General features: G+C 47.8%; 10 protein-coding genes across 20 annotated transcripts; 5 read left to right on the top strand and 5 right to left on the bottom strand.

The window, feature by feature from the left end:
- Positions 1 to 765: 765 nt before the first annotated feature.
- Positions 766 to 2,166, bottom strand: PPTG_07202 (hypothetical protein). The gene has a single exon (XM_008901370.1). It carries the CDS (start codon positions 2,146 to 2,148, stop codon positions 871 to 873), a length of 1,278 nt encoding a protein of 425 aa, XP_008899618.1. The 5' UTR covers positions 2,149 to 2,166; the 3' UTR covers positions 766 to 870.
- A 29-nt stretch (positions 2,167 to 2,195) lies between these two features.
- On the top strand, positions 2,196 to 4,660 carry PPTG_07201 (hypothetical protein). 6 transcript variants are annotated; one of them, XM_008901367.1, is made up of 4 exons: positions 2,196 to 2,282; positions 2,441 to 3,321; positions 3,387 to 3,797; positions 3,854 to 4,660. In XM_008901367.1, exons 2-4 carry the CDS (start codon positions 2,458 to 2,460, stop codon positions 4,016 to 4,018), a joined length of 1,440 nt encoding a protein of 479 aa, XP_008899615.1. In that variant the 5' UTR covers positions 2,196 to 2,282; positions 2,441 to 2,457; the 3' UTR covers positions 4,019 to 4,660. The 6 variants fall into 6 exon arrangements, with proteins under 6 accessions (XP_008899615.1, XP_008899613.1, XP_008899612.1 ...); XM_008901368.1 differs by having other exon boundaries at positions 2,223 to 2,338; positions 3,854 to 4,218; XM_008901365.1 differs by having other exon boundaries at positions 3,387 to 4,660.
- Positions 4,661 to 5,051: 391 nt separating this feature from the next.
- PPTG_07200 (hypothetical protein) lies at positions 5,052 to 6,522 on the top strand. The gene has a single exon (XM_008901363.1). It carries the CDS (start codon positions 5,206 to 5,208, stop codon positions 6,217 to 6,219), a length of 1,014 nt encoding a protein of 337 aa, XP_008899611.1. The 5' UTR covers positions 5,052 to 5,205; the 3' UTR covers positions 6,220 to 6,522.
- PPTG_07199 (hypothetical protein) lies at positions 6,281 to 7,926 on the bottom strand. The gene has a single exon (XM_008901362.1). The coding sequence runs from the start codon at positions 7,651 to 7,653 to the stop codon at positions 6,517 to 6,519; it is 1,137 nt and encodes a 378-aa protein (XP_008899610.1). The 5' UTR covers positions 7,654 to 7,926; the 3' UTR covers positions 6,281 to 6,516.
- A 523-nt stretch (positions 7,927 to 8,449) lies between these two features.
- Positions 8,450 to 8,692, top strand: PPTG_22042 (hypothetical protein; the record flags this gene model as incomplete). Its single annotated transcript, XM_008901649.1, has 1 exon — positions 8,450 to 8,692. The coding sequence occupies one exon, from the start codon at positions 8,450 to 8,452 to the stop codon at positions 8,690 to 8,692; it is 243 nt and encodes an 80-aa protein (XP_008899897.1).
- A 600-nt stretch (positions 8,693 to 9,292) lies between these two features.
- Positions 9,293 to 12,100, top strand: PPTG_07198 (hypothetical protein). Of its 3 annotated transcripts, XM_008901359.1 has the most exons (3): positions 9,293 to 9,649; positions 9,753 to 9,795; positions 9,860 to 12,100. In XM_008901359.1, exons 1-3 carry the CDS (start codon positions 9,573 to 9,575, stop codon positions 11,729 to 11,731), a joined length of 1,992 nt encoding a protein of 663 aa, XP_008899607.1. In that variant the 5' UTR covers positions 9,293 to 9,572; the 3' UTR covers positions 11,732 to 12,100. The 3 variants fall into 3 exon arrangements, with proteins under 3 accessions (XP_008899607.1, XP_008899609.1, XP_008899608.1); XM_008901361.1 differs by having other exon boundaries at positions 9,753 to 12,100; XM_008901360.1 differs by having other exon boundaries at positions 9,293 to 9,795.
- Positions 12,101 to 12,184: 84 nt separating this feature from the next.
- On the bottom strand, positions 12,185 to 12,943 carry PPTG_07197 (hypothetical protein; the record flags this gene model as incomplete). Its single annotated transcript, XM_008901358.1, has 2 exons — positions 12,185 to 12,762; positions 12,826 to 12,943. 2 exons carry the CDS (start codon positions 12,941 to 12,943, stop codon positions 12,185 to 12,187), a joined length of 696 nt encoding a protein of 231 aa, XP_008899606.1.
- Positions 12,944 to 13,040: 97 nt separating this feature from the next.
- PPTG_07196 (hypothetical protein) lies at positions 13,041 to 14,849 on the bottom strand (the record flags this gene model as incomplete). The annotated part of the gene is made up of 3 exons (XM_008901357.1): positions 13,041 to 14,270; positions 14,572 to 14,696; positions 14,756 to 14,849. The coding sequence occupies 3 exons, from the start codon at positions 14,847 to 14,849 to the stop codon at positions 13,041 to 13,043; spliced, it is 1,449 nt and encodes a 482-aa protein (XP_008899605.1).
- A 96-nt stretch (positions 14,850 to 14,945) lies between these two features.
- PPTG_07195 (hypothetical protein) lies at positions 14,946 to 16,417 on the bottom strand. The gene is made up of 3 exons (XM_008901356.1): positions 15,684 to 16,417; positions 15,194 to 15,621; positions 14,946 to 15,137 (listed from the first exon to the last, which is right to left on the bottom strand). Exons 1-3 carry the CDS (start codon positions 16,232 to 16,234, stop codon positions 15,034 to 15,036), a joined length of 1,083 nt encoding a protein of 360 aa, XP_008899604.1. The 5' UTR covers positions 16,235 to 16,417; the 3' UTR covers positions 14,946 to 15,033.
- Positions 16,418 to 18,111: 1,694 nt separating this feature from the next.
- On the top strand, positions 18,112 to 20,086 carry PPTG_07194 (hypothetical protein). Of its 4 annotated transcripts, XM_008901352.1 has the most exons (5): positions 18,112 to 18,982; positions 19,039 to 19,188; positions 19,251 to 19,581; positions 19,639 to 19,735; positions 19,835 to 20,086. In XM_008901352.1, the coding sequence occupies exons 1-5, from the start codon at positions 18,189 to 18,191 to the stop codon at positions 19,939 to 19,941; spliced, it is 1,479 nt and encodes a 492-aa protein (XP_008899600.1). In that variant the 5' UTR covers positions 18,112 to 18,188; the 3' UTR covers positions 19,942 to 20,086. The 4 variants fall into 4 exon arrangements, with proteins under 4 accessions (XP_008899600.1, XP_008899601.1, XP_008899603.1 ...); XM_008901353.1 differs by having other exon boundaries at positions 19,639 to 20,086; XM_008901355.1 differs by having other exon boundaries at positions 19,251 to 19,735.
- Positions 20,087 to 26,170: the final 6,084 nt, after the last annotated feature.

Raw genomic sequence — 26,170 nt, 5'->3', positions numbered from 1 at the left:
TGTGTAGGACGCAACAAACACGACTAGTACTTCTAACTCAATTGGTCTCATTTTTCAGATTTCCATTCATCTACTCACATCGACATCAAGCCTCGTTCGCATCGCCCAATACTCTCAATTCACTGCTCGGTTGTCAAAATATCAGCGAAAGCAGAATCACCGGTGATGTTTCTGTTCGTGCCTCTAATTTAAGACCAGGTTGCCAACAAGGTCAAATTTATGGCAGTACCGCTCGGCATTGATGGTGAAGATGAGTGCGACAGATACAAGTAGTATACAGTATATAGGTCCTACTATCTTCTAAAATAATATTGGTCAATTTCCGGTGAAGATGGTGAAGGTCTTGACAATCAATATTGCTCCATACACTTCCGAGCCCCAGTTTGGGACTTGTACTGCAAAAGATTGTTGAACTGTTTTCATCAAGTAGTGTGGCTAAATGAACTGTTTTTCTCTATTTATGTATTAATAATTTGTTTTCATAGTACCAGAACATGTTGTTCTCCATTGCTCCGCGGGTATATTGGTGGAGCCTGCAGAATCAAGGGATCTATTACCAGTCTCCATATCGGGTTAAAATTTGTGATATTACAAATCGATGCACCGAACTTCCACTGCCAGAGGGTGCTCAACGCGGGAGATATTGGGGAAACAGAGCCCACATATAGATGTTCTCGGCTGAATGAGGTGTTGTTCTGCACTTTTTTTCATGTGTTGGATTCGGCGAAAGACGAAACTACCCACCGAAACAAAATAACATAACACTGGAAGTAAAAAAAAGTTAAAACGAAGTGGCATGTACTGCTCAAATAAGTAAGAATCGATGTCTGCAAACCTACGGCGGATACCCGATAGACGACTACATCAGCTTTACGGTAGGTTCTCAGCAAGTGCACGCTGAAGCAACGGTGCGACTTGCTTTCTGGAAGCACCAATATTGCGTTGATTGAACGCAGCTACGTGGTCATCTCGATGCGCTTCCGGCAGCATCAAGGGCTGCATCTGCAATGAGCCTTCCTTCTCAATAAACTTAATACAGCACTTGGCTTCATTTCCGATTTCCTGGAAGAAAAGTAATTGGCGGTGACGTTGTTTGTCTTGTGTCATGAACACTGTCATCACTACCAGGAACGACAGCTCGTTCTGTTTGCAGTATTCAGACAACTCTTTTCGTAACTCAGCAGCATCTTTAGTCTTGAGTACAAAAGCCTCCAAGTCAAGTAACACGGAACTGATGCCGACTTTCTTGTCTTCACTTGCCGTTGCAAATGTGAACTCTTTGTAGTCCACTTGGAGACAATTCTCAAGCTTAAACTTTCCCCAGTGTGCAGGATTAAACTTCTCTGCCTGTAGCCACCTAAACAGCGTTTCTTTCTTCGCAAACGCCGTTTCTTCCAGTTTCTCCGCTGCCTTAATATCTCTCGGTGTTACTTTCTTCGCACTCGGGTCGAAGTTGATACTATCCAGTGCGATTACTCCCAATAGCATCGTTGAGAGTAGTTTATGCACTTCATGAGACTCCATTTCCTTCAATTTCTCGGCCACCAGTGTGCACGTTGATGCCACCAGTGCGTTACCATCGGCAAAAGCCACTTCTCTCTTTGCGTTCAAGTGTTGACCAAGATCTGAGTGGTGGTCCACGATCTCTACCACCTGAAGGTCGTTGATATGCGGAATTTTCTTATTATTCAGTGCATTGTGGTCCATAAGCGTGACTTCCACTCTGCTCTCACCGGTAATCTCCCATGGGAACTCGTCCACGAACACAAGAGCATTAGTGTCCACGCCAAGCTCCTCGAACAACGCAGACACGTCGCAACGGAGCGCTAACTCCTTCCTGAGGATCGGCAATACGGGTACACTCAGTGTATCTGAGTGCTGTTGACAGTGCAAGAAGGCGTAACTCAGTGAACTGACGATGGAATCGGCGTCTGCCGCCTCGTTACCCATGAAAATGTGCACCGAGGCGGGCGATTGTGTCAATGCTGCACGTGTGGAGCGCAAGAATTCATTGAACAGTGCGACGCTAGAGCCGCGAGCAGCAGACGAGTCTGCACGCCAGAGTGCGGGAGCGGACATGGCGCGGAGATGTAGACGGCGATGCAGTAAGCGCTGTGAGGAATGACTCGACGCTCTTAAAGTGTACATTGGATATCGCTCTTTACATGTTTTCTAGTTGTGAAGCATACGCTGCTAAACTGTTTATTATGTTGCACACGTAAAAGTTTCTTGTTGGCCTGTGCTCGAGACGGCTCTAAATCCATCGTCCTTCGCTTCTCGAGGTACGTTTGACGTGTTGGGGCATTGATATCTCGTCGTTTACTGCACGTGGCACCGTGTACGACAGTCCATTGTCTTCCTCTATGTCTCCTCTATCGATACATACCAGAAACTCTTTCTAACACGCTGTTTTCTCTTCACAATCCTCCATTCTCCGCAGGCACCACCTCTACAGTCATGGTAGACCCCGACGTCGCCGTGGGCGAAAGCCCCGAGGCGCTGAGTCTCGCCGATCGTCTGCTATTACTGCTGACAATCCTACTGTTCCTGTCGCTGAGCGCCGTGTCTGGGCGCGTCCTCTACAGTCAGTACGCTGCCAAACGCAAGCGTCTCTCCAGTCCCACCGCAGAGACTTCTGGGCGTGTTCCAGCTGGCAAAGCGCCGTATTCTGCAGTACCCCAAGCGCCTCCACCTCCTGTAAACGTTGTGGGCGGCTCCGAGTCCGCTCTAATGGAGGAGGAGGGCGCTGCAGCCGCTTCAACAGGCTCCGAGATGCGTCAGAGACTCTTTCTACTGCTGTTCGTGGCCTCCACATTACGTGTCTGCTCTCTAATAACTGAAGTGGCTACACTAGAGAAGATAACGGCGCTGCCGTCCACGTCCGTATACTGCAGACTACTCGCGCTGTTCCTATGGCTTCCGTCCATGCTGTTCGTGTCCATGTATGGCCTCGTGTTGCTCTTCTGGGCGCAGTTATGCTACGCGTGCTGGGGCAAAGCCCACCCGTGGCCGAGAAGAGTGTTTTTCCTGTTCAATGTGCTGTTATACGTGGGATTCGCGCTGCTATTCGCTCTGTCCAGCACGTCCGCGGGACTCTGGAGAGGCTGCGACTTGATGCAAGGAGGCGTCTACTTTGTGGGGCTATTTGGCATTTTATACTACAGCATCCGACTCATCGATTTCTTCCGTAACCAAAGCCCGGACGAGGATTTCTTCTTCGACTTGTCGTCGGCCGCTATTGGCAATGGCACGAGGAACCGCCAAGGACGTGCGTCGTTCTCCATTGCACCCAGATCGCCTCGGCAACTGGTTTTAAGAAGGGTAAGCTACTTATTAGGAGTGATTATACTAAATATTAGGACTAACTTGTACCTGAATTTGGACAGATTACGGCGGTTTGTATCCTCCTGTGCGTCTTATTCGCTGTCAAGGCGGTATATTTGATCGGTATGGGTACCGGTTATATGGAGTCGGAGGAGTCTCAATACCGCACTCCTGTGGGTGTCCACCACATCGCGTACGAGTTCGTGATCCACTTCTCGACCGAATTCGTTCCATGCGCGCTCTTGCTCTTCTTTACGCGTCAGGACAAGAATTCGTCGGCCCAGCGGCAACGTCTTCGCTCGTCGTCCGCCACTTCAGCGTCCGCTTCCTTGTCTGGCGGCAGCTATGGGGCGAACAACCCACGCGATAAACCCCCGACACCTAATTACGCCTATGCGCCAAGTCGCGGCATCGCTGCAAGTCACGCGTACCAAGAAGACGCCGTGCCGATGCTTTCCGGGTATCAGTATCAGGTACGTAGAAGTAGAAATTGACACTATGTGTGAGATAGTAACGTTTCTTATTGTAGGCAAATCAGCGTGCGTATGGGTCGACCAGCTCGACGTCGTCTTCGACTGCAAATTTGCGCTCGAGCAACAGCAGCGGTGCTTTCCTGCTCGACAGCATCAGTGGAAGTGCCTTCGGTAGCGCCGGCCCCAATACCGGCTCAAATGCGAAGATGGCGTACCATTAAATGAAATTTTCTTTGCAGTACCAGATATTCCTAACGCAATTGCTGTAAAATAAGAGGCAAGGTCAAATCGGCAAACGTGGTTTGCTGGGATCCGTGTTCTAGCGGACGTCTCATATGCGCCGATGTCAGGCTGTCTATTGCTGCAACCACCAACATCCAGCAGATTTCGGCACCGGAAGGGCAACGGCCACTGCACCGACGCTTTAACGTTTAGTGTTCGCAGATCTTCTACACTTTATTGTTGGCCTTGGCTGGTCGAGGCAGTAGCTGTGGACACAGTCATGTGTACTCTGCGCTTCAACCTCTGCTGTAAACGTGAGGCTGGTCGTCATCACGTGCTTGGACGCAGGCCTCGTCGTTGAAGTGCCTTGCGAATCTGTCTGCGATGTTAAACCGACCTGGAAGTTGAATCAACGATACCGGCCTCCCATTGGTCAATCGCTAGGGTCCAGGGTCGACGCGCTTCCGTGAAAACCTGGACTAGAACTGAAACTTCCAGTGGCGCTCGTTGAAGTTCTCAGATGGTTTACCACAAGAAAATACTCATGCTGTCCATGCCGTCGACGTGTACAGGCGAAATGCCACGTTGAAACGCCCGCCAAAGTATTATGTAGGAGTAAACGCTGTTTTAGAATAAAAAAAAACCGCTTCAGAATCCGTGGTGAGCTATTCGGAGCAATCAACCACTGAACACTACGCTGACTGTTGCAATGGCAAGTCCATCGCCGGCCTCGACTTCGATTGCTGGGCGCTGCGAATTCCTCGCTCGTCGGGCAACAGTTTGCTGCGATGATGGTGATGCATGAGGCCAACCCTAGCTGAAGCGCAATTATCAGCGCCAAAAACCTCCTTGCGAATCCGACACAGCCGCAACACAAACCTACACGTCAACATGCGCTTTGCAACGTGTTCGGCGTGAAAATTGGCCTTTTTTTGCCTTTCACGTTCGTTTCAAGACGCAAAATGGTACAATCATTGCGAAAAAACTGTTTAAATGAACCCCCACCCCCTGCGCAAGTTCACTTGGCTCCACTATTGAACAGCTCAGGCACCACGGATGTCAATTTCCTCGTCCTCCCCTTTTTGCCACCTTTTTTTCACAAACCTCAGCCATTCTCCTTTTGCCTCGCTGCCGCGCACTGCCGTTCTACCTCGCCGTTCTACCTCGCAACTCGACGCCTTCAGCCATGCAGCCGACAAACACTCCGCTCGTCAACATGCAGATGAAGGCCACCAAGGATCAGGTCCTGGCCACCAGCGCGCTCAAGGACGCCATGGGAGCCGAGATGAAGAACCGCACCGTGCCCGTGCACGTCAAGATGATGGCTGGCATGGCCGGCGGCGTCGCCGAAGCCTGCATCTTGCAGCCGCTAGACGTGACCAAGACGCGATTGCAACTGGACCGAACGGGTCAATACAAGGGCATGATCAACTGCGGCTCGACCATCTACAAGACCGAAGGCGGCCTGGCGCTCTACAAGGGTCTCACGCCTTTTGTGACCAACATGGTGCTTAAGTACGCGCTGCGGTTCGGCTCGTTCGCCTGGTTTAAGGAGCAAATTGCCGGCGGCAAGGACAAGCCTATCACCCCCACCATCAACTTCACGGCCGGTTTACTTGCCGGTTGCATCGAGTCGGTCATCATTGTCACGCCATTTGAAGTGATCAAAACGCGCATGCAAAAGGAGGTCGGTGTCGGTCGCTTCAGCGGCCCCGTCGACTGCACGCGGCACATTGTGCGCAACGAGGGCGTCCGAGCGCTCTGGAAGGGCAACATCCCCACGATGGCGCGTCAGGGCAGCAACCAGGCCTTCAACTTCATGGCCTTCGCGTGGCTCAACCACCACGTGTGGGACAAGCAGGACGGCGACGGCAAGACGCTGCCCACGTACGCCACGTTCATTAACGGTCTCATTGCTGGCTCGCTCGGCCCCATGTTCAACACGCCCATGGACGTGTTGAAGACGCGGTTGATGGCCCAGGAGACGGTGGCGGGCCAGGAGCTCAAGTACAAGGGCTTCTTCGACGCCATGAAGGTCATTTCTCGGGAAGAAGGCGTCGGTGCTCTGTGGAAGGGTCTGCTCCCGCGTCTCACGAGGATGGCACCCGGCCAGGCCATCACCTGGTCTGTGGTCATGCGCGTGACCTCCATCTTCGAGAACCAGGAGCTGGAGCTCGCGGAGAACAAGATCAAAATGTAGACAAGACACAGCAGAGGCTCTCGCAGCGTGCTCGAAGGCGAGCGAACACGCGCAGCAGAGAGGAGAGACTGAATTTATTGAGATTCATTTACAGTAATAGTACTTCATGTGGTTACCCTACCAGTGGATTTTTGTGGCCGCAACTTTCCAGTGTATTTGCCGGCGTTGAGTCATCTCGTTTTTGCCAGCTGAAATCTACGGAAATCTACCATGACAGGTCGGAAGATAAGAAAATTCTCCAAAACTGCGGGCTTCTATTGCTATCTACAGTCATTTACAATGTTACACTCTCCTTGCTCACCGACTCGCTCGAGATTTGCCACCGTGCTCCGTGGGCGGGAAGTCCTCTCGAATTTTAAGCTCAATCTCGTCTTCACAGAGTCCCATGGCACGATACTTTGCGATGGCGCTCAGCAGCTTATCCAGATGGCGACTCGTACTAGAAAGCCTCGGTGGGAGTCCGAAACTATCTCCGTTCGAGAAGAGCGAGCTGCGATCCAAAGCGTCGCCTTCGCTGCGAGAGGGCGTGTGCACTAGCGGTGGGGTCGGATCTTCCATCATGCCATAGGGCCTTGCCACCTCGTTGGCAATATCCTCGTCGTCTTCACTCTCGTCCTCATCGTACTCGTCGTCGTATTCATCATAATAATCACTGCCAAGGGAATACAACGAACTATCCTGCGGCAGACCGCTCCCGCTGCGACTATTGCGGCTGTTCGTCCGTCGGGAACGGAGAGAGGACCGCATACTGGTGACGCCGCTTGCCATTGTTCCCCCGGTAAGCCGGTGCCACGGAGCTCCGTGTTTACAGCACTCGCACACGCCGCCACCATTTTCCCGTCCGTCAGGAAGCCTTTTCATCTTCTTGTAGCTCGTGCAGCCACACGGCCCTTCCTCTGAGTCTCGGCCAAAGACACACGAGCCTCGTCGACCGACTCTTGCTCGTGCCCGCTGTGCTCTTCTCTCCATCTCTTCCCACAGTAATGTCCGTGCCGGCACGGGCTTAGTGGGCACCAGTCCGGCGGCTCTTTTCGCCGCGTACTCTTTTGCAATTTCAAGCAAAATCTTCTCCGCCTCGTGGATGCGTCGAGCCTGGTCGGCGGCATTTTCACTTCTTTTGCTTGAGCTGTTGGAAAGCTCTTCTTCTTCGGTGGTAGGATCCAGTGGCAACGAGGGGGTCATGGCTTTTTCACTCGAGTTCGAACCTCGTGGTAGCTGCGAGTCGGTAGTGGAAATCACCGTGCCACAATCGCTCGTCACGCCTTCACTCTGCGAGCGAGAACGGCGTTTGTGTTTGTGGTGACTCGGTTGTTGCAGTGACGGCGACGAGGGAGACATTAAGCCACCCGGAGACTGCGACCGGCGCGTGGGTTTGATGAATCTGCTGACTCGGGATACTCGCTGCTCCCCCGACGACGCCAACTTGTTGCCCATGGACGAAATATTTTGAAAGTTGTGGAAAAAAAAAAAAACCGTAGCGGGTATGCGCGGTGCGTGGCGAAGTCGAAAGTGGCGAGAGCGTCTCTCGACTACCGACGGGCGGACGTGTCGGTGTCTCTGTCGGAGACTGTCGGTCTCCGCCGGCTGCAACGTTAGTGCTGCACTTGGTCGTAACGGCGGCGATGAAAGGCTCGACAGACGGCTCAGAGCTTCGTCGGAGTTCAGTTTAGTGTATTCCACAAAAAATCCACAAAATGACACCTCGCTTTACCGACAGTATGAATCTCTGTTAGTAAAAAAAATACGTACAAAGAGAAAGTTGATTCTTTACGGACACTTGAGTTAAAGGGATTTCTAGGATAGTGACATGTTTCTTCGAAAATAGAGCCCACGCAATCGGACGACGTGAAATCGGCGCTTGCACTGCAAGACCACTACTGTGTATCATAATGTGACCTGTGGACCACGGCCTGTTGTTGGGAAAGCGCTGCAACAAGCCTCGATTGCCCACTAATGCAAAGTGGAATTTCCTATATATGTTGTGCCGCAATATGGAGAAGCAAGGCGAAAGCCACTCAAAAATTGTTCACATTCGGTTGTTTGGCTTTGGTTGTCTGCACACTTGAGGTGGGTGACACTATGCGATGCTGCAGATTGCTTGTCCATGTCTCGTTGTCAACGTGTGAGATTTGATCGTGGATGTCGATCATCTGCACGAAAAATGAGACCACACAGCGAGTTTGAGACCACCGAGATGAAAAGCGTAGGTCTCCGCTGGCGGATCAGATCGATGTGGGCAGCCAAAGTCTTAGTTACGCTGTCCATTCCGCTTTCCACCACGGTCAACTCGCCAGTTCTTGACGATAGCGCAATGGAGAACAGCACACAAAAAGCATCGATGAAAACCGCTGCGGCGTTGAAGGTGACGACTGCGGAGGAGCAACACGCCTGTCCGTATTGTTATGTGATACTTCAACCGCTTCAACTAGCCGGTCCACGCAAGCCAGTCCGAAAGATCGCGAAGACCGGTTGACGTCGAAGTTGCGTCGGACGCGAAATCGTCCCGTGCGACAACAGTCGAAATTGTATGGCGTGCCAATGCTGCTCGTAAAACGGTGTGGGAAATCGTGTTGAAGTGCCGTGTGGAAGATATAAATCATCTCGATCCGCTGATTTTCTCTTGGCGTTATGGGCGGAGAATGCCTGTGAATAAGATGACCCTGCGCTATGTTCAGATTGCAGCACAGTTGCTTGGCATGAATAGTCCGCCCTGGTGACAAGTAATACATCCGACTCGAGGATGTGTCGCTCTTGCATCCGTTAAAACCAGATCAGTGGTCGTTGCCTTCGACTGGTAGGGGGTTATGAGTATTATGGGCAAGTAACCCAGTTCGACATCTTCCACTGCAACAGAAGTTGCACCTTTAAACATAGGTACTCCTGTTTAGGATCTTTGCTTATCGGCCGCTGCTTTTCATAGGCTTCACTCTCGTTCTCCGCTAGTTCGACGCTAGAGTTCTCGGACAACGGTTACCTGAGCTCGACGTCTCAAAGGATGAGAACGTTGCCAGTGCACTTGTAGTACAGTAGTGCTAAACGACGATCTTGATCTACCGATCATGCTCGTCGTTTAGAGACTTCAACAAGAAATGACTACATTTTCAAATGATTTTTCGAGTATGCCATATCGTAGGTTATTGAAAAATTACCCCCCAATTTTGAATGACTCAGTTGGACTATTGGGGCGACTGGCAATCACGATTTCTTCCTTCGGCGTCTGCGTAGCGTTCACGGCCTTGTCCCTCTACATCTCGTTCCTGCGCTCGTGGCTCACTACAGTTCTTCTGGAGGTGGCGCCGCTGTTCGAGTTCTTCCTGCGCGCATCGGTCAGCGCCTACGTGGACTAGGGAAACATGGACGCAAATCTAAAGGAGACCGAGTACGACGTGCTGCTCGTGGGTACAGGCATGGTGGAGGGAATCCTGGCAGGGTAAGACAACACAAAAGTTTAGGCTAGTGCTAAACTTTTTTTTTCATTTCTATTGCAAATGAAGTGGCAAAAACACTGATTTTGTGGTCTTGATTATCTAAAGCGCATTGGCACGAATCGGCAAGAAAGTGTTGCATCTGGATCAGGTTTGGCAAAACTGCAAAAAAAAAAAAATGAATTGTACTAAATAATCTAACGACATCCTGTCAGAATGATTACTACGGCAGCAACTACGCGTCCTTCCCATTAGCTCAGTTCCTGCGATGGACGAAGAACGAGGCCACTGCTCCTCGCAATTTCGGTGACGAGGATGAAAATGGTGAAAATGAGTGCATTTCCACTGCAAAATCCTCAAATAACAAGGAGAAACAGCAGGTTTTGCCAATGAAAAGCTCATTCGAGTGCCGTCTATTGGAAGAAGGTTTCTCAGACGATGCCACAAAGGAAGAACTGGTGCAAAAATCCTCTTCCTTCAGTATCGACGTGAACCCTCGACTCATGTTGTCATCGGAACAGCTTGTGGAGACCTTAATCACCTCCGGAGTGGGGAGATACCTCGAATTTGCTGCCATTGAACGCACATACGTGCATTTCCAGCCTACAGACAACAGTACAGAGCCCGATACGGTGTGGGAAGTGCCGTGCTCCAAGAAGGACGTGTTCCAGAGTAAATTACTGGGAATGGTGGAGAAGCGGCAACTCATGAAGTTTTTACAGTTCGTGGCTGACTATGGCGAGACGCACATTCTGCACGAAGACGTGAAGACCAAGAACGAGCGGTCTTTAGCTCTCGGTCGCGCGTTAAAGAGGCCTCAGAACAAAGCCAGTCAAGCTGACACGGATGCCGAGCTTGTGGCATATCTTGACAATCCTTTTCAAGAATTACTGGAAAAACACTTTAAACTTTCTGTAAAGTTGCAACAAGTGGTGGTGTATTGCGTCGGGTTAGCCACTTTTCCAGCCTCGAAGAACCAGATCTCGGCTCGTGACGGTCTCGCTGCGGTGTACCGGTATGTGGCGTCTATCGGTCGGTTTACCGGTACGGCATTTTTAGCGCCGCTTTACGGTATCAGCGAGTTGGCGCAGAGTTTCTGTCGACTTAGTGCGGTATACGGCGGTATTTACGTGCTTCGAGCTCCTATTAACGGGTTTGTACTGGATAATGAGACCAGGACGCTCACTGGCGTGCGTTGTAGTGACGGCGACGTGCTCCGTACCAAGCACGTGGTGACCAACGGCAGCTATGTTGACTGTCTTCGGCTTAATAACGTGTCTAAACGTGCGCATGGAGAGCTTTTACGAGGTGTTTTCGTGCTGAAATCCTCCCTACGTGACGGGATGAACCGCATTATGCTCGTAATCCCGCCGGAAGACAGTGAGTTCAACAACCCGTTCGCTATTCAAGTTGTTCAGCTTGATGTGGGCGCGTATGCGTGTCCGAAAGGATACTTTCTCGTGCAGATTTCCATGCCGTTACCCACGGATTGGTTCGAGGACAAAGAGAAGCAAGCAGAGTTGATGAAAAGTGTCATTCGACGTCTAATTTTGAGCTCGGAAGCTGAAAAACGAGCGAAAAACAAGGCGAAAGAAGCGGAAAATGTTGAGAATGATGCGACTGAGCAAAATTGGAGCGACCGGATCGCCTGGCGTGCCATCTTTACTATGGATCACCTGGCATCCGGTGATATCAATGTTAGTGCGAAGGCTAAAGATCTCCCTAGTAACGTCTGGGTGTGTGAGACGGTTACGGGGGAATTACAGCAGAATAAGGGTGTGTGTCCGTTAGAAATTCATTTAGAGAGTGCGAGCGCTAATGCACGCGCTATCTTCGAGGCGTTGTGTCCCGGCGAGCCTTTTTTGCCCAAGAGCGCGAGTGCTGAGCAAGCGGAACAGGAAGAGCAGGAAAGCGAGGAAGACGCTGTGCTGCGAGCGGCGCAGAAACTCGCGCAGCAGACGGTGACTGAGGGACAAACTAAAGAAGGTAGCAACGGTAGTGAGAGTGCTGGCAGTGACAAGGCTACCGCTGATGCAGTGGAAGCCAATGATGAAATGGCTAGCTCGGCTGCCACTGACGACCACTGAACTGGTTTAAAAGCACTGAAAACACACGTCCGAACTTGTGGACGGCTTGCCACTACGTTCTGTCATTACTTGTCCACATTCACGCGAAAGAAATCATCGGTTAAAAGGTGATTTATTGCGTATTGAAAATATTAGACAGTGCAACACCATGTAGAGGTCGTTGTTGCTTGGCGAACGTACGCCATACAATTCGGACCATCATCGCATCCACCGCAACTTCGACGTCAACTCTTCTTGTGCTTGGACCGGCTAGTTGAAGAGATTGAAGTATCAGTTAAAGCGAAGGAAAATCTGCTGGTAAACCACATCCTCTTTTTGGCCTTGGTCAGCATGACCGAGGCGGTATCGCAGTCCCACGTGATATTCCTATTCTTTACGTTAAGCTACATGCTAATTTGAATTCGCATTCGACGTAGTATTTCAACAGCTTTTTTCATTTGAGTGGAACTACTCTCACAGATCGTCCTCTCGACTTTTCCCTCCGTTGCGTGCGTTCTTGTAGATCCTCGTCCAGGTTTCTGCCTTATCTCGATCGCCAATCGTCACAGAGCTAAAGTTGAGCTGCTTGAGGTTCGGGAACGACGCGATGACGTAGTTGCGGTAATGTTTCTTCTCCTCCAAGGGATTGCCGTGCAGACTGATCGAGTGCAAACGTGGCAGCCACTTGGCAAGTGCTTCGATGTCTGAGTATTTAGTTAACTGATTGCCATGAAGGTGCAGCGTGAACAGCTCCGGATACGCCGAGAAAACGTCGGGCGGGATACTCTCCAGTGCATTTCCTGATAGATCAAGCCACTGTAGCATCTCTGGGTAGTCGAACACGGCGCGAAGAGCTTCCTGCATGTCGTTCAGACTGGAAATTTTGTTGTTGTTCACACGTAGCGATACCGGCGTCTGTCGCTTCTTGGTTGGCGAAATTCCCGACACTTCTGAAGCGGGACTGTCGTTGACTCCTCCACTAGAGCGTGTTGTCAAGGCACCGACCGAAATCGCCTTTTTAGTGCCGCTTACCGGGTCATGCTGTTGCATTTCTTCGAAATAAAAAAAAACGTAAGTAAACTATTTGAAACCATTAAAATTACGTCAATGATCACCAGAGAGTGACGTGAGCCCCATGAATGAGTAATCCAATGGTACAACTGCAGCCTGGCGCCGAGGCATCCCTGCTTTCTTTGGAGAAGAGGCACCGGCAGTTGGAGACGCCGCTGCCATTGTCACGTCAATGTGATCGTCTTCCTTTGATTTGGTAAGGCTGTGTTGAGGTGTTGCCTCAAAATAGTGCTTCAATTTCTGAAATAGACGCTTTGGATTAGTTGATGTGGTGTCTATCGATGCTCAGTAGGAGCTGGATCACTCTAAAGCTCTTTCGAATAGCGGAAATCATGGATTTGTACTCGTCGACATGGAAAACTCGACCGTCTTCGCTTTCGGGTTCAGTTGTTTTCAATGCCAAGACAGCGTACTGAGCGTTTCGGTAGTCGTAATAGCGTGAGTAAAACTTGGTAGCACCGACGTCTTGTACGCTACGGATAAACCTCTTTTGCACCCTGCGAATTAGCGCCAGTCTCGAAAAGAACGAGTCGTTCCCAGGTGAATTCTCTAGCAAGATAACACCCAGTTGAATAAGTGGATCCGTGAGACGAGCTGCAGCAAAACTCAATAGTTCCTGATTGCCCAGTGACTCTGCTTGTTGCTCTACGGTTGCAGCACAGGCACACCAGAACCCTCCGTTGCCTGGGAGTACATATCCGGAGCGCAGTGTATTGCGAAGACGAGAAATCATCTTATGAGTGTCACTGCGTAGCTCTTCAGCCAGAGATTTCGTTGGGCCTTGTACAATGACGGATGTGTGAGGTTGGTGTCCTGTGTTACACAGGATAACCTGCACGAAGAAACTGGCCACTTCCTCGTCTTGAGATCCACTTACAGAACGCTCAAGAGATTTCAATTGGAGACGCTCGCAACCAATGGCACTAGGCAAGAGCTCTGCCCAGGAGTCCACAATTTCAGCTCCGCTCATCTCTGCGAGTTGAATTAGTGAGTTGTAGGAAGATACAGGGATGCAAACCGGAGCGTTTGGAGTTGAAATCGACGCGTCGACAACTTTGGTACTTACGTCACCATGGACAAAAATAACGCGAACGGAAGAGTTTGCAGCGAAGTCAAGCGTGTCCAGATCTCCAGCGAGAATGACGATGCCTCCGGTAATGGAAATCTCGAAATTTGAAGAAAATCTGCGCCACAAGGCATTCCGAGGAGCAGCGTCTACAACCGGAAGCAGCACGCCATCGAATACTTGGGAGCTAACGGCGGATGTTACACCTCCCAGCACAACGTGCGCTGTTACAAGGTCCGAAAGGGACACATTCTCGTCACAAAACCGAACTGGATCGAGTCTCATGGCTGCTTTTACCGCTAGAGACGTCGCTATCGGTTTGTCGCCGAGTATCAGCCCCAAAGCTTCGAGTTGGCGGGTCCATATCAATGTTTGGAAGGATGGAATGGCTTCTGTAAGGGGAACTCGCATGTGCTTGGCTGTCTACAGCCGATTAGTATTAACGTTAGTACGCCAGCTTGAACCAAAAACAGGATAAACTCGTACTATTAAACTGCATTTCTCGACAGTAGACAGTGCCTGCTGGATAATGTCACTACAAAGCTGTCAGTCACAGTTTAACCAAATTCCGTTCACGAGCCAATCTTACGTTGGCAAACCTTGACGCATCATTTCAAGCACAGTCTCCGCTAATACGCCACATAACGTCACCAATGTCGTGCAGCCCTAACAGTGTACAATTTCCTCAGCAACAGCATAACGTGGCTGTATAACACTCACGTACCGTGCCGAACTCTTTTTGCTGATCATCCAGCGCTTGCTGCAGGATGGCTGTGCCTGCATTCTGGCTCTGTAACACACTTGCCACTGTGTACGTATCCGCAGTGAACAACGTCTGGTCCAGCTCATCTGTACACAACACGTCAGCACGTTGATACCCCACAACGGCCAGACGACTAAATACCTACCTGTGACCTGTTTGCGCAGCTTATTGGGACCGTATAGCGACCGCACAGCGCGCGCCACACCCGCGACTGCCTGTAGCAGCACTATCGAGTCCATTGTGATCTTTTTTAGCAGTCGGACAGTCGCAACAACTTCAACTTGGGATCTTTTTGTCACAAAATTTGTGATTGTCAAATGAATTCTGAAGTAATTCTGAAGTAACAAATATTTTTTCCAGTGAGCCATTGTTGATCATAAGAACTACTGAATACAGGGCAAATACTACTGCTCCCTACTTAATTCATGCGCCGTTATATCTTGTTATGAAGTCGCCGAGGCCTGGGATAATCATCTGAGTCTCCGAGTCGACCGTGCTGTCAATACCACTCGTAATGATCCGAACACCTATTAACAGAATGATGTCAGTGCTCATAATATACTTGGCAGGATTACAAACATACCCGGGTAGCAGTTGCAGATGACTTCAAGACTGTCCGTGGAGCACAATATGATTACTAGCGTGATCCGATCCTCCTCAACACCCAGATCAAGGAGTGTCTCGATGGCTTTGCACTCAGCCTCGCCTGTGTTGACTGTCGAGCTGAAGAGCAAAACTCTGTACCGCGCGATGTCACTCGGCAAGTCGACGTGGTTCAATCGGTAGACGCTCATTCCTTGCTCGTCCATTTCATGTTCGACGTGAATGGAACCTTGCGATGCATCGGGCTCCATTTGGTTAAATAACACTAGGAACGGGAATCCTTCGGCACCAATGGCAACACCACAAAACTCGTCTGTCCGCTCCAGTCCATACGTCACGTAGCCGGTAGCTGTAGTCATTTCGATCGGGTGTAAACCGATGATTGACAACGCTTCCTCCAGCAATAACCTGCAACGATATCACCATTATAGGTTTACTTGACTTTATCATTCGAATTCGACAATACTCACATGATTAGCCGTCCAGCGGCGCGACGAAAAGTCTCTGGCCCCGATCGTCTGTCGCGTAGAGTTGTCATGAGTAGTAACACGGAGCTGGATTGAAGCTCTCTGATCATGGAGTCCTCTTCTGGCTGTGCAGAGCTCTCGCTTCTGTGGATTTCTTGCGCCTGTCTGATGAGTGAGTCGTAGCGTGTGATAATCTCCTCGCGGTTCTTGTTAATGTGACAGATAGCTGCTCGAGTGACGCCGTATTCGCGGGCCAGATCCGCCTGCTTTTCTCCTTTTTCAATGCGTTTAATGATAGCGTGGCGGTCAGCGTCGCACAGATACCGTACGCGCTTCTTCTGCTTTTGATTGGGTGTGCTGTTGTCCTCATGGGCCTCTTGATTGCCCTCATTCTTTGTCTCGTCTTCTCTGTCTTTGTCACGACCGCTGGAGGTCACCGCAGCTTGGGCGTGCAGTGCCATGAACTCGCCTAGAGGTGGTTGCATTGGTTGGTTGTCGTTAACTTCAACTTGCAGTGCGGGACGCTCGTCGTTGTTGTGTTCTTGCGTTGCCATGAAGGGCCCGACCAAAGTGCGACTAGAAATATGGTACTCTTATCCACTTGTCCGGCGTAGCACAAGATTAGTTACCAAAGTTTACAGATACGAAAGACGTTAAGAGCTTCGCTGCTGTGGCGGCTTTTTGCGTTATGCGGATGGATCTAAACCTTTTCCAAGCCTCAAGAGAGCGGATAGTGTTGGCGACAAAAATACGCACCCGGATCGGGATAGTCCACAGACCATTTTTTCGATTCGGTTACAAACCACAACACCACGTGTGAACGGCTACTTCTTCTTGTGCTCATTCACTCCGTTGGTCGTGTGTGGTGAGGTGGGTGGTGGCAGCGAGGCCTGGTGTTTTGCTGGAGATATGTTTGGATATTTGAGGAGCACTTTTTTGCAATTTGCAATTGAGTCATGGGTTCAGCTCTTTTTCGACATAAAAACGCAGTTGTTACGTTAAAACAGAGTGAACAAAATTGGCGACATAAAACCAACAGACTCTCAGATAAAGGAGCACGAACAATAAGCTACAGTGGTGTACCCCGTTTTCGCAGGGGTGGACCATATAGGATTTGGAAACACATCCGGTTTCAGCAAAGAAATTCGAGCATATTTGGCAAAAGTAAAATTATATCTGGAAGTTTATCAAAGGTCCGAGGACCGTGCGTGCTGTACATGGCTTCACTCAATAGTCTCGTTGACTGTCCAGTAAACACATTGACACGTGAAGTTCCAGTTTATTCGCAGTTCATAAGAACTGCCGTTTATCCTTTTGCAACGAGATGTTGCCAATGAGAATAACTAAATTTATGTTGCGTGCATTTCTAGAGAGCACGACAATGCGAGAACTCTATGCGCGATATCGCTGGATACTGCGGCACTGGTGCCAGTATAGAAATTTGTACTCGTTGCCGTAGCTACGCAAGTGTTGCAGTGTCTAATGGTTTCGCAAAATGCTCTCGAAGTGAACGTTGTCCTTGCCTCCAGATCAAAAATGAGACGGTGCCAGCAAAACGACTGAAGTTTTCCATCAGGCCCTGATTACCTTGGCCTCTGTTCAACAGCATCATCACTTGTTGCTTTCAAATGAGGCTCATCTGTTTTATTGTGTTGGGATCGTAGGGGTTCCTAGAACACAGCTATTCCAAGCATGTTTCCTCTAAGATGGCGTACTTTGTACGGCGTGGGAGCTGCATTTCTACAGCGAATCGAACTTTACACTGAAAAATAGCAACACGCTCGCGAAATTACTGAATGCGTTTCTAACTGGACAACACAGAAATCATTCCCACATTTGAATAATAGTGCAAAGTCTCTCCACCGTTGACCAGTCCTACAGATAGCACCGTTGCCCATCTGTTCTCCTACATCGCTAAGTACTTTTAAGCTCGATTGGTACGTCACACAAGAAGTAGGGCATTAGGCTTCATCGGAAACGTGTATCTGCCTTGTGTGCTATACAGCCTCTCTTGTAAATTGAACCCCGTCAGTACTAAACAAAACAAGCGTTTAAAGAAAGTATCCATATAGTTAACGACTTCGTCATAGCTGATACATGCAGTCTCGAGCGGCGTTTCTACAGCACAACCAGACACAAAAGCGTATCCGATGCAGCTCGGATTGTATGCATAGAGCATATAAATGAGGGTTCAGTCTTCCTCCCACCCACACGTATATTTCTCTATAAGGCCAGTCAGCTTCCAACGCTTCTTGGAGTATCATAGCAGATCCTGTCTAATGTGATATATATCATCTATCACATTAAACAGGATCCGCTATCAACCTAGAGAGGGTTGAAGCTATTGTCCCCGCCCGCTGAATCCCTCTAAACGCTGACGCAACAGGATTCGTCTGTTCCATACCTTGCCCATACAAAATCTCAGTCAAATCCTCCCTTTCCCATACGAACACTCCAGATTTCCACTGTTAACCATAGCGAAATCCTCCGAGTCTTTCACATCTTATCATGGCATCTCCATCTCATACACGCGCTGTTCCCGCTCGCTCAGTGGCTCGCAGTCTGGCCGACGCCGCCGCTGCTCTTCGTGCGCAAGAATGGCGAGGCGACAGCTCAAATAGTCGCGTTAACTCATCAGTTGTCCCGCGTCAAATGCCGCCATACGAAGAGGACATCTCAACGTCCTACAGCGCGCGCTACAGCGTCCAGGACGAGCAAAACGGAGCCTTGTACGACCGCGAGGCCTTCTACGAAGAGCTACGCGAGCGCCACCGCAACTTGACGGAAAGGCAGAGACTCGCACGAGAGTTTTTCGCTCAAAACCTTCAGCATAGCCAGCATAGACCATGGGGAGAAGAAAACGAAACACTAAGAGGCCACAACGCAGCCAAAAGACAGCGAGTCGTCGCGGACAGGAGTCCACAGAGACGCCAACCAACAGATAAACCGAGAAGAGCGTCACCAAGACCGACACAGCCTGTACAGGAGTCAGGATTAGTGATATCGTCTTCGATTAGACCGGAGACGCCGAATTCGAGCGGGTTACATGAGGTTACGAACGCTCCGTCAGTTATTGAAGACGCAGAGAGTGAAGGTGCGGTGGGGGGAGCAGGGAAGAAGCGCGTGCGGTATCTGCGCGATACCGATCGCCGCAATATTATCAAACGTATTGAAAACGGAGAGAAACAGGCAGCACTGGCGCGGGAATTCGGCGTCACAAGAGCAGCTATTTGCCATATTAAGAAGAATCGCTTCGAGATTCTATCACGCTACAATACGCTGGTGAAATCTGCTCAAGAAATGTAAGATAAATTTTGTGTTTTTTTTATTTTTAAACTAATCTTTTTTGTTTTTGTAGTGATTGCGCGGATAATTTTGTCGGACCGCCAGGAATGGACATGATGGTGCATCAAGTTCGCGCCAAGTCTGTCTTGTTGCTGATGACTATGCTACGTGACAAACGCTCGAATGGAGCCACGTTCCGTCGCGTGGCAGGCCGATTGATAATGTGAGTTTTTAAATTTTACTTGTACTATTATTTTTATTAATGAATTGTGATTTTTGCTACAGGATTTTATTGGAAGAGACGTTAGGAGTTCTAGGCACAGGCAGTGTGGAGGTGATAACTGGTACTGGCCATCTGTACCGGGGTCTAGAACTTAGACATCAGTTCTGTGGTGTGGCTGTCGGTACAGAGGGGTTCCCATTCCTCGTATTGTTCCATCAAATGGAACCTGAAGCTCCTCAAGGATCGATTCACGTTCAAGCAGAGACGGACAAACGAGGTGACCGCGTTTGGCGCTTGGATCACATGGATCTACCAGCTAATATCGCTCAACACAAGGTGCTGCTGTTTTCCTCTACATGTAGTACGGGTAACGCCGAATGCAAGGCCATTGAGGTGCGTGAGTTATAAGGTTGTCTCCACTGAGTTGTAGAGATTGATTGTTATGGATAGGCTTTGTGTAGTATTGGCTGCGACGAACGCAGTATCGCGCTTGTTGTGATCCTCGTGGCGTCGGATGGGATCGTCAACATCAGCAACCGCTTCCCACGTAAGCTCAACTCCACAGTTTCGTTGTCTCTCAGACAGACCTGTGTTTTTCTTTATTGTTATTGCCAACTCTCATGAATATTTTTTTGCGTATTTACAGAGGTGAAGATCATCACGGGTGGAGTTGATGGCACAGTAGACCCACAGACAGAGAGCATTGTTCCCGGGTTCGGTGATTTTGTCTTGCGCTATAATGGAGGCTCATAAGCGATTGTACTATAGTTTTAAAATCACAAGAGCATTTTTGAAATTACGTTACGACTTGGTGACTGCGGGACTTAACTGCAGTTCCCCATAATGCCGTCTAGCCGTAACGATACAAATACATGAATAAAATGATGTTAACCCTGCACCAGTATTTGCGCTCTTACAGGATTACATGGACCATCGGCACTGCATGCAGGTACGCGAGTCGCCAGTACTATTCTACAGAGCCAGCGCCTGTTACGTTCTGAAGCGAAGGTGCCGGACGGCTACTGAATGGGAGACACTGTTTGAGCACATGAATCTTTCTCCTCCGCCGTGCGCTACAGTAAGAGCCGATGCGAGAGCCTTGTAAAGTAGTGAATTCCCCACTACACTATAATTGTTATTTTGGAATGGACAATAAGTATGCAGCATGGTCTACAGTATTTCAAAATAGCACTGAAATTGACAATGCTGTATGGCACCTTAATCAATTTCAGTGTTTTTTTTTTTTTTTTTGCCTGTAAGTTCAAGCACATCTTTGACAGTAATCATAGGTCGAATGCCGCAACGACCGATCTTTCCGGCTGCTCTTGGGAAGCACGACTTGCCCTCATGTCTCTAGAAATTCTAGAAACAGGGTATTCAATGAATACCCTGTTTCTAGTGTACTGAAGTACAGACTGTATCGGATCGATCTGTATTAGTAATACAGTACTACTGGGCTACAAAAACATAAACTGCGGGAGTATTACTGCCATGTCCTACCGATTACGAATCTTGATTCACCATAAATGTTTTGGAACAGACTACAGACGATCCCCTCGGTAGTAATCTCTAGGCTTGGAATACTCCCTCAACAGCAATAATTTAGCGGTTCCCGTTGACCAGTTGCATACAAACCCAAGATATTATTCCCTCTCACCCCTCAGTAGTAAAATCGAATACATTTAAGTCAAATATTTCTATTTGGGGGTGATTAACTATGTAAACAGTCATAACTGCACTAGACCAAAATTGCTGATCCGAATGAGAAAAAAAAATGAAGCCTATCTTTTGATTACTTTGGACGTGATTCGAGCTTTAGGATCGCGGAGAAGTGTTCTGCCTTCAGTCAATTTGCCTCATCCGTGACGGTGACACACTCCTCTTTACACCAGAAGGCCCAACTGGCAAGGAGCTTGGCGAGTTTAGGATGGCGCACCGTGTGCCACAATTCTGTGGCCAACTGCGAGACCGAAGGTGACTCCAGCGCTTTTCTGCGCATTAATAGCTTCCAGATCATTGGTGGTGATGAACTAGAGGAGACCCTAGATTCTGTAAGCCTATGAATAAAGCTCTGTTTGGGGCAAATTAGGGATGTGAGCATGGTCCTTGTCTTTTTGTACAGCAGTCGTTGAGTGTGCTGGTGAGTGAGAGGTGGACAGCGCTTTGATTGCCGAGGGGATCGTCTGTAATTCTAGTCTGTTCCAAACCCTTTGCCATGTTCAACTATTTTGAGGAAGTGGAAAACAAAAACGTGATCTTACACTTACTTTCATTAAGGTTGGATTTCGAACTGGATAAGTTGATCAAAAAAACGTTGTATTAATACTTGTAAAAGACAAAATCCCGAGGATTGTGAGCTCTTTGTCGAACGAGGATTGGCCAAAAGCGTGTAACAATCTAATTGGTAGTAATGTAAAAAAAACTCATAAGTTTTGTGATATGCTTTTCTTCGCAAAATGTGAAAATGTGACTGAAAGCGTGTTTAAATTCACGATGTATGCTTGAGATGGCAGTAGCTTTAATCTGATTGGCTTTCCCAACAACATATGTCACTAGCTCTCAATGTACCACACTCTGTTCACGTAAGACGATGCCCACCACAAACGACGAATTGTCAATACCGGCAAACCAATTGCTCAGTTGGACACACATCTCGACCTGGCAATACGCTGATTCAGGCACAGCATTTGTGATTCCACGATGCGATTTGCTAATCCTACCGTCAATTTTAATACTATTGCGTGTAGTAAAACCCGCCTGCATACGGGCAAGTTTTATAAAACTCCACGCGGTGTGGGTTGACGACCGTGAAGTGGGTAATTCATGTAAATGCAGGTAATTCCCATTTGCTAAATATTAATAATGGCTTGAATAGCACATGTACTAGCGGTATTTTACTAGGACGACGTTACCGCCACAAACAAACTGCATAAAAAGGACGTGTTTGTGGCTGGTTTGTGTCTGAAATGAGCCACAAATCAGCCACAAACGATGAAATAGATTTTGCTTCTGAGAATGACCACCCAATTTTAAAAGCATATTTTTTTCGAGCACTACAATTACGTAAGGTCAGGCGATCATGAGTTGTCTGTAAATTGGCTTAGCGAAAAAGTAATTTCACTTACAACTAACAATAAGCAGAGCAGGATGCCCAAATCTATTAGCGTTAAGAGTCTCCATAAATGTTTAAGTCAAGAAAAGTGAGATGATGGATGTATTGCTCTTACGCATTGTGTGAAGAGAGTGAACCGCAGTGATTGTAAGGTGTCGTGGTTAATTGCGGGAATAGTGATACTTTTTATGGTCATCATTGCGCACAATACGACCATTGTTCCGCAGTTGTGCCCGTCCGTTTGTGTCAACTCAACCCGGCGATCAAAAGAGAACGATTTCTCGTAATCTGGTATCACTCTACTGAGGTAGTCACCACATATTTTTTCCAGTCGTTTGTAGTACATTTCAGACTGCAAGGGATCAAACAAATGCATCACTTTATCCATCAGGTCCACAATAATCATACACCAGTGATTATTGTCGAAATTGAATGGTAGCACCACAAACCGGTATGTTGCTTTGAAAGCGGCCAGGAAACCCGTAATTGGAGGGATTTTACCAGATTCAGCGTAGCTAAAGGCAGATGTGTCAAAAAAGGCCGTATCTTTCCGATATCCAAGCGAAACGTGTAAAGCCAACTTAATGCATACGTCGTTTAACCAATTGGATCCTTGAAAGTCGAAAAGATTGTAGAAAACGGCTACCTGTGACAGAACGTTACAGTCAAATCAATGGTAGAGTTTGTTGTGGTACTTTACAAAAGCTGTACTTACTTGATCACCAAATGTAAATTGAGAGTACACTGACGTCGAGAGAATGGTATTTAAAACGTCCTCGGTGTCTGAAGGGTGCATCATGTTTTTTTCAGATTGATGGAGAAACCAGGCACGACACCTATCCAAAGAGCTTAACAAGCTTCGTTTTTCGTGGTATCTTTTCATGGCAATAATTGTTGAGGCTTGAAAACTACCGAAATGCAGTCCGAGATCAACATCTATGTCGTAGATGCCTCCAAATTCCTCATCCACCGCAAGTACAGTTTGGGTAGATATTTTACGTGAGTCTCTGAAACTTATCCTTTGTGCTTCCATTGTTGTCATACATTTGTATGCTTTGGCTACAAATTCCTCATCAAATACAAATTTTGTGTCGCCAGGTCGTTTTCCACGTTCACTACCCACGGTTGCAATTTTAGCACCTAGAGGAGTAGCATCAATTACGGAAACGATTTTAAAGTCTACAAATCGCTGATAACATCCAGTAAGCGAAAAGTCTTCATAAGGCAATTCATCAAGGTCACTCAGAGAATCAGAATATTGGGCAATAGGCTCAATAGATATACCACGATCAAGACGTTGTTTTTTTTTTACCGTGCTGGACGGACTCAAAACGTCTGCGAATCCCCTTTTTTCCAATTTTGTGCTCTGAGTACGACGAGAAGATACACCTGCCGTTTTAATATGTCGCTTTGGATACCAACTTCGAGTGGTTTTTGTTGTTCGTGGACGTCCCGACACTTTCACATACTTGTTAAACGTAAATCCGCTAGTACCCGCACTGGATGTGTCCAACAAGTCGTTTTTCATATATTTGCGATAGGAGGATTGATTTGTTTCAACACTAATCTGCGTCGATGGAAATGTGAGACTACCGGGAAATTCCACTGGGTCGTCATATTGTTCACATTTGGATTTAGAAGTGCCACTTGTTTCCACAAATTCAGGTACGTTTCCTTCTGAAATAATGTTATAGAACTTTTCACAAGCTTGATAAAACTGGTGAAATCTCGACGTTCCCACAGACGTTATAATATCTGCAATTTTTGTCTGCAGAACCAATAACTTCCTGTACTTATCTCGATCGTTTAAGATCGGCGTAGACTTGTACACTCGTTTTGTGTAAGGTCCCGGGGGTAGTGGTAATTGAAGAGACTTCAGTGCATTCTCGCGAAGTCGCCATCGTTTGTGAATAGAGTTCAGTGGAATAACCTGTTCTGCACGAAAAAGCTGCAAACAATATCATGAATCAGAATCTACCGCCACTTTTAAGTGAATTAGCTTCCGCACCGTTCTTCGTAAATACATGACATGGTAACAGGGCAGAAGTCGAGTTCGTGAAAACGTACACGAGCAGGTCCAAGATTCGGTGTCCAGTGAGTACTTATATCGACCATCCTTATTTCTTGATATTCTATAGTGACCTTCACGGGTCTTGGTGTAGTCAACTTGGGTCGAGTGCTACAAAACATTTTTACTAGTCAGAAAAAAGATGTATTCACACGTAGTATGTGAAATGTACATTCACTGCATGAAGATACTGTTCACGTATTAGTTCCGCTGCATGTGATGTAGCCACTTCGAGAACGTTTTGCATTTCTGTGTCGTAAGTTCTGTTGACCAAAGTGCCAACCTCCTAAGATTTCAACAATTCAAAAAACAGTATAAGTGTGAAGAAATCAATAAGTATATGAAACTTTCCAACGTACCGTCATTCCCTTATTGAATATTTTTTCTTTCAAAAGTTGAAGTGTCAAAATTGTAGAGATACAGTCATCCAAAGGCATGTGAATCCCCAATTCTGGTTTCAGTTTTCCCCATCCTGATTCCAATCGGTTGTTTGTGTTATTGCCTAAATGAGGGCAGTCGGTTCGATAGCATAGCACCCATCGCTCTTTGCAATTATCCCAATTGTTCGTAAAATATGTCACAAAAGGGTGCTCCATCTCTAAAGCGTGAGCACTATCAGAGGTCGTAACGTTATCACTCCGAAACTCGTATTCTCTGCTATCATTTGTCCCACGCATTCCACCATTCTTGTCTGAGTCATCCATTTCGCAACGTTTTTTCTTGTTGGTGTGGGTTTTCTTAACTAAACTGGGCCATCGACCTTTGGGTTGATCACGGATAGAACTTAAAATCTCATCTCGAACGGCTAAATACGTGGTTTCATCCTGGGCGTACACCATTTCCCGCACGGTGAGGAGTAATTCATGCTGCAGTTGATGACTGAGGTGGTATTTTGCATCCCCTACAAAAAAAACATTATTAAGTGGACCTCTGGTATTTTTTTGCTGTCATACCTTTAATAGTTTTAAAATATTTGAGTACATGGAAATGACACAGTAGAACCCGCGCGTTAGGGAACTCATGGTCCAGAATATTGATTTCCGTAAAGTCTTTATCCACCTACAGTAAAACAAAATTAGTTAGTCCTCGCATTGTTAGTAACTATTCAATCGTAAACACGGCCTCGCAATTAACCGACCATGATCACTTCAACCCGTGTCCAATTCGGGTTGTTAGTTTTAAAAGTTGCAACCGCTGTAGACATATTCTCTTTCGTTTCAGCGTCAATAAGCGCGTGTTGTACAAACTGGCCTCCCCCAAAGGAATCGTGAACCATGAATCCAAAGAGTTTGTACTTCAAGTCATTGGTTTTGTGCGTTGTGTCCACTAACAGAACTTCTGGAAACAAATGGAAAAATTTACGCATTCCTGCAGTCTGAAACGTAATGCACGTAGCAATATCCGCTTCGTTTTTGAAGAGGTTAGCCACGTTTCCCTGATTGTTTCCAACGAAATCGTTCAAAAGTGTATCCACACGAATTTCGACAGGTTCTTGCTTCACTTCTCCCTTGATTTTACTGATCATATTTCGTACATCTTGTGGAAGAACGTCTTTTCCTGTATAGAAGTAAACTTGAGCAAAATAGTGTAGTAAGGATAATTGAAGCCTACCTGACGATTCAGCAACATATTGATGAATCTGCTTGAAAGGTGATTTAGTTTTCACCAGAATTCGGACCATTCCCACTACGTTGGGATCATTTACACGCCTGTTTTCAGCGTACGCGCGCCAAATAGCTTCATTTACTGGATGTGTGTGTATCGTCGTTTGCTGTGTGACGACATATTGGCAATACGTACTG

This window comes from Phytophthora parasitica (genome assembly GCF_000247585.1).
Source record: "Phytophthora parasitica INRA-310 unplaced genomic scaffold supercont2.11, whole genome shotgun sequence".
NCBI classification, from domain to species: Eukaryota; Oomycota; class Peronosporomycetes; order Peronosporales; family Peronosporaceae; genus Phytophthora; species Phytophthora nicotianae.
This window is presented reverse-complemented; position numbering and strand designations above follow the sequence as displayed.

Bases quoted from the DNA above. Each gene is read 5' to 3' on its own strand.
- PPTG_07199 (XM_008901362.1), bottom strand. From the start codon at position 7,653: ATGGGCAACAAGTTGGCGTCGTCGGGGGAGCAGCGAGTATCCCGAGTC.
- PPTG_07200 (XM_008901363.1), top strand. From the start codon at position 5,206: ATGCAGCCGACAAACACTCCGCTCGTCAACATGCAGATGAAGGCCACC.
- PPTG_07201 (XM_008901367.1), top strand. From the start codon at position 2,458: ATGGTAGACCCCGACGTCGCCGTGGGCGAAAGCCCCGAGGCGCTGAGT. The intron at 3,322-3,386 runs GTAAGCTACTTA...GAATTTGGACAG, and splicing joins GGCAACTGGTTTTAAGAAGG to ATTACGGCGGTTTGTATCCT. The intron at 3,798-3,853 runs GTACGTAGAAGT...TTCTTATTGTAG, and splicing joins TTTCCGGGTATCAGTATCAG to GCAAATCAGCGTGCGTATGG.
- PPTG_07198 (XM_008901359.1), top strand. From the start codon at position 9,573: ATGGACGCAAATCTAAAGGAGACCGAGTACGACGTGCTGCTCGTGGGT. The intron at 9,650-9,752 runs GTAAGACAACAC...GATTATCTAAAG, and splicing joins GTGGAGGGAATCCTGGCAGG to CGCATTGGCACGAATCGGCA. The intron at 9,796-9,859 runs GTTTGGCAAAAC...ACATCCTGTCAG, and splicing joins AAGTGTTGCATCTGGATCAG to AATGATTACTACGGCAGCAA.
- PPTG_07202 (XM_008901370.1), bottom strand. From the start codon at position 2,148: ATGTACACTTTAAGAGCGTCGAGTCATTCCTCACAGCGCTTACTGCAT.
- PPTG_07194 (XM_008901352.1), top strand. From the start codon at position 18,189: ATGGCATCTCCATCTCATACACGCGCTGTTCCCGCTCGCTCAGTGGCT. The intron at 19,189-19,250 runs GTGAGTTTTTAA...TTTTTGCTACAG, and splicing joins GTGGCAGGCCGATTGATAAT to GATTTTATTGGAAGAGACGT. The intron at 19,582-19,638 runs GTGCGTGAGTTA...TGTTATGGATAG, and splicing joins CCGAATGCAAGGCCATTGAG to GCTTTGTGTAGTATTGGCTG.
- PPTG_07195 (XM_008901356.1), bottom strand. From the start codon at position 16,234: ATGGCAACGCAAGAACACAACAACGACGAGCGTCCCGCACTGCAAGTT. The intron at 15,622-15,683 runs GTGAGTATTGTC...ATATCGTTGCAG, and splicing joins GCCGCTGGACGGCTAATCAT to GTTATTGCTGGAGGAAGCGT. The intron at 15,138-15,193 runs GTATGTTTGTAA...TTCTGTTAATAG, and splicing joins CATCTGCAACTGCTACCCGG to GTGTTCGGATCATTACGAGT.